Source organism: Sinocyclocheilus grahami, unplaced genomic scaffold, assembly GCF_001515645.1.
Source record: "Sinocyclocheilus grahami isolate Dianchi unplaced genomic scaffold, SAMN03320097.WGS_v1.1 scaffold1050.1, whole genome shotgun sequence".
In the NCBI taxonomy this organism is placed as follows: Eukaryota; Metazoa; Chordata; class Actinopteri; order Cypriniformes; family Cyprinidae; genus Sinocyclocheilus; species Sinocyclocheilus grahami.
The window spans coordinates 98,940-100,986 of record NW_015506229.1 but is presented as its reverse complement, the minus strand read 5'-3'; the positions used below and the strand labels follow the sequence as shown (position 1 = coordinate 100,986).

At 32.4% G+C, this 2,047-nt stretch overlaps 1 protein-coding gene across 1 annotated transcript in view; it reads right to left on the bottom strand.

Moving 5' to 3' along the window:
- Window positions 1–2,047, bottom strand: part of LOC107566138 (VPS10 domain-containing receptor SorCS3-like) — a 119,339-nt gene that overhangs the window by 25,549 nt on the left and 91,743 nt on the right. The window contains exon 17 of the mRNA XM_016251513.1: window positions 758–944. Coding sequence (XP_016106999.1) covers window positions 758–944 — 187 coding nt within the window. The remainder of the gene's footprint in view (window positions 1–757; window positions 945–2,047) is intronic.

Genomic DNA, 2,047 nt, shown 5'->3' with positions numbered 1-2,047 from the left:
ATATATATGTGTATATATATATATATGTGTGTGTATATATATATATATATATATATATATATATATATATTAAAAACAATACAATCATATTTGTTTATTTTTATTGCTTGTCAGTGCAGCAGTACACTATAATTACTTCTAAAGACAACATAATTAATTATGAAATTGCATACATTACATGAAATTACGCAAATAGATATACCAAAGTTATTCTTACATAGGTTAAAAAAGCAACATGAAGTTCAGCTAACTGCAATCAATATACATTAATAATAATTTTAATTTAACTGCAATTGACAATTAGATGAAATTAATAAAACCAACTGTCTACATTTTAGTATATCATTTTAAAGCATATTATTTATGCAATGATTACTCTTTTTAAAAGTATGCTAAAGTGTACTTTTTCACAAGGGTATATCTACCAACATTTAGTGAAGTTAAAGCTTGGACTAATTGACTTTGCCAAAGAGAAAAATAAACTTAATTCAAATATATTCTCTGACAAACAAGTCTTATTATCTTAAACATTACTACACACAAATAAATTCATCAAAGCTGTTAAGGTATTTTTACTAAAAGTTAAGACATAAATACTACCATAACATTATAGTATAATGTTTTGGTACCTTTTGGTACCTTAGCAAACTGGAGAATGTTTTATAACACACCTGAAATAACTTCCCAACTTCATCACTAAAAATACACACTGAAGTGGGCGCTCATTTGTGCGTGTGTGTTTGTGTGTGAAACCTACACGTCACATGCAGGTGGAGGGATGACGTGTCGAACCCGAGGCTGTTCTCCGCCAGCGTTGTTACTCTGAAGATGCCTGCGCTGCGGTACACGTGCCGGATGCCCTCCTGGGTCCAGCTCAGGTTGGAGTAGGACACGGCCGTACCGTCCCCAAAGTCCAGCTGAATGTTTGTTCTCATTGAGTCGCCCTAAAAACAACACGCAGAGCCAAGTCTGATTATTACAACAACTCTTTAGCACACTTTCCTTAATCACTGAGTCTGGCAGCTGTGGGTAACGTCACCATTCTGCTCCACAGACACCGGCCCATCTGCTTTCAGACACAAGCAGTGTTTTCAGCCCTGGAGTTCATTCCTGCCATAACTCTGCCTCATATATGAGATGAGGTGTGTGAAACCAGGCACAGGAGCCGCTTATTTGCAGAGAAAACAGTCACTGTGTCAAATGAATGACCTCTCAGCATGGATTTCAGCTTCCTGTGGGAACCCATCATATTACTTTTGATATGTAATATATACTTGATACTCTATATTGTGTTGGTTTGGCTTGCTCAGATATCCTGATGGGTCAATTGCAATCCACCGCAATCATAATTGCTGTTTACCAGATACGATATTGCATAGGGAATATAATCATAAATATGACTCATATGGCTCTGAGCAAGTATTCTGTAAATCTGTATTCTGTCATTTTGTAAGCTAAAAGAACTAAATTATTATTATTATTATTATTTTATTATTCAGTTGAATATGTGGGTGTGATTACATGGAGGAAATCATGAATCCTCCGTAAATTACATTTCTTATTTCTATTTAATCCAATCCAAACAGTAATAACAGTCTGCCATATATAGACTTGCAACTATTGGTATAAATCATACAATATAATTTACATCTAAAATATTCCAATATTATACTTTATTATACAAAGTGTAGACTGTTTAACACTATGGCAAAATAAAATCTGTTTATTGGCTTCATGGTGAAAGTTTTCCTGCACACAGTACATCAGACTACAGAAAACAAAAACGTTTTTTTTTTTTTATTATTATTAATTATTATTAACGGACTTAAAAAACACAAGGCATCTGCACATGCTTAAATCAGATAGTAAGGTTAGGAGAACCTTTTTAACTTTAATTACAGTTATATTAAAATGCTGGTTAAATAAAATCAAAAGCTGTAACATTTCATGATATATTTTTAGGTATATTATGCTATCAGCTAGGTACAAAAAAGACATTACATTAAATATATACTATACTATATTAAATATATACTCATGTATTTAT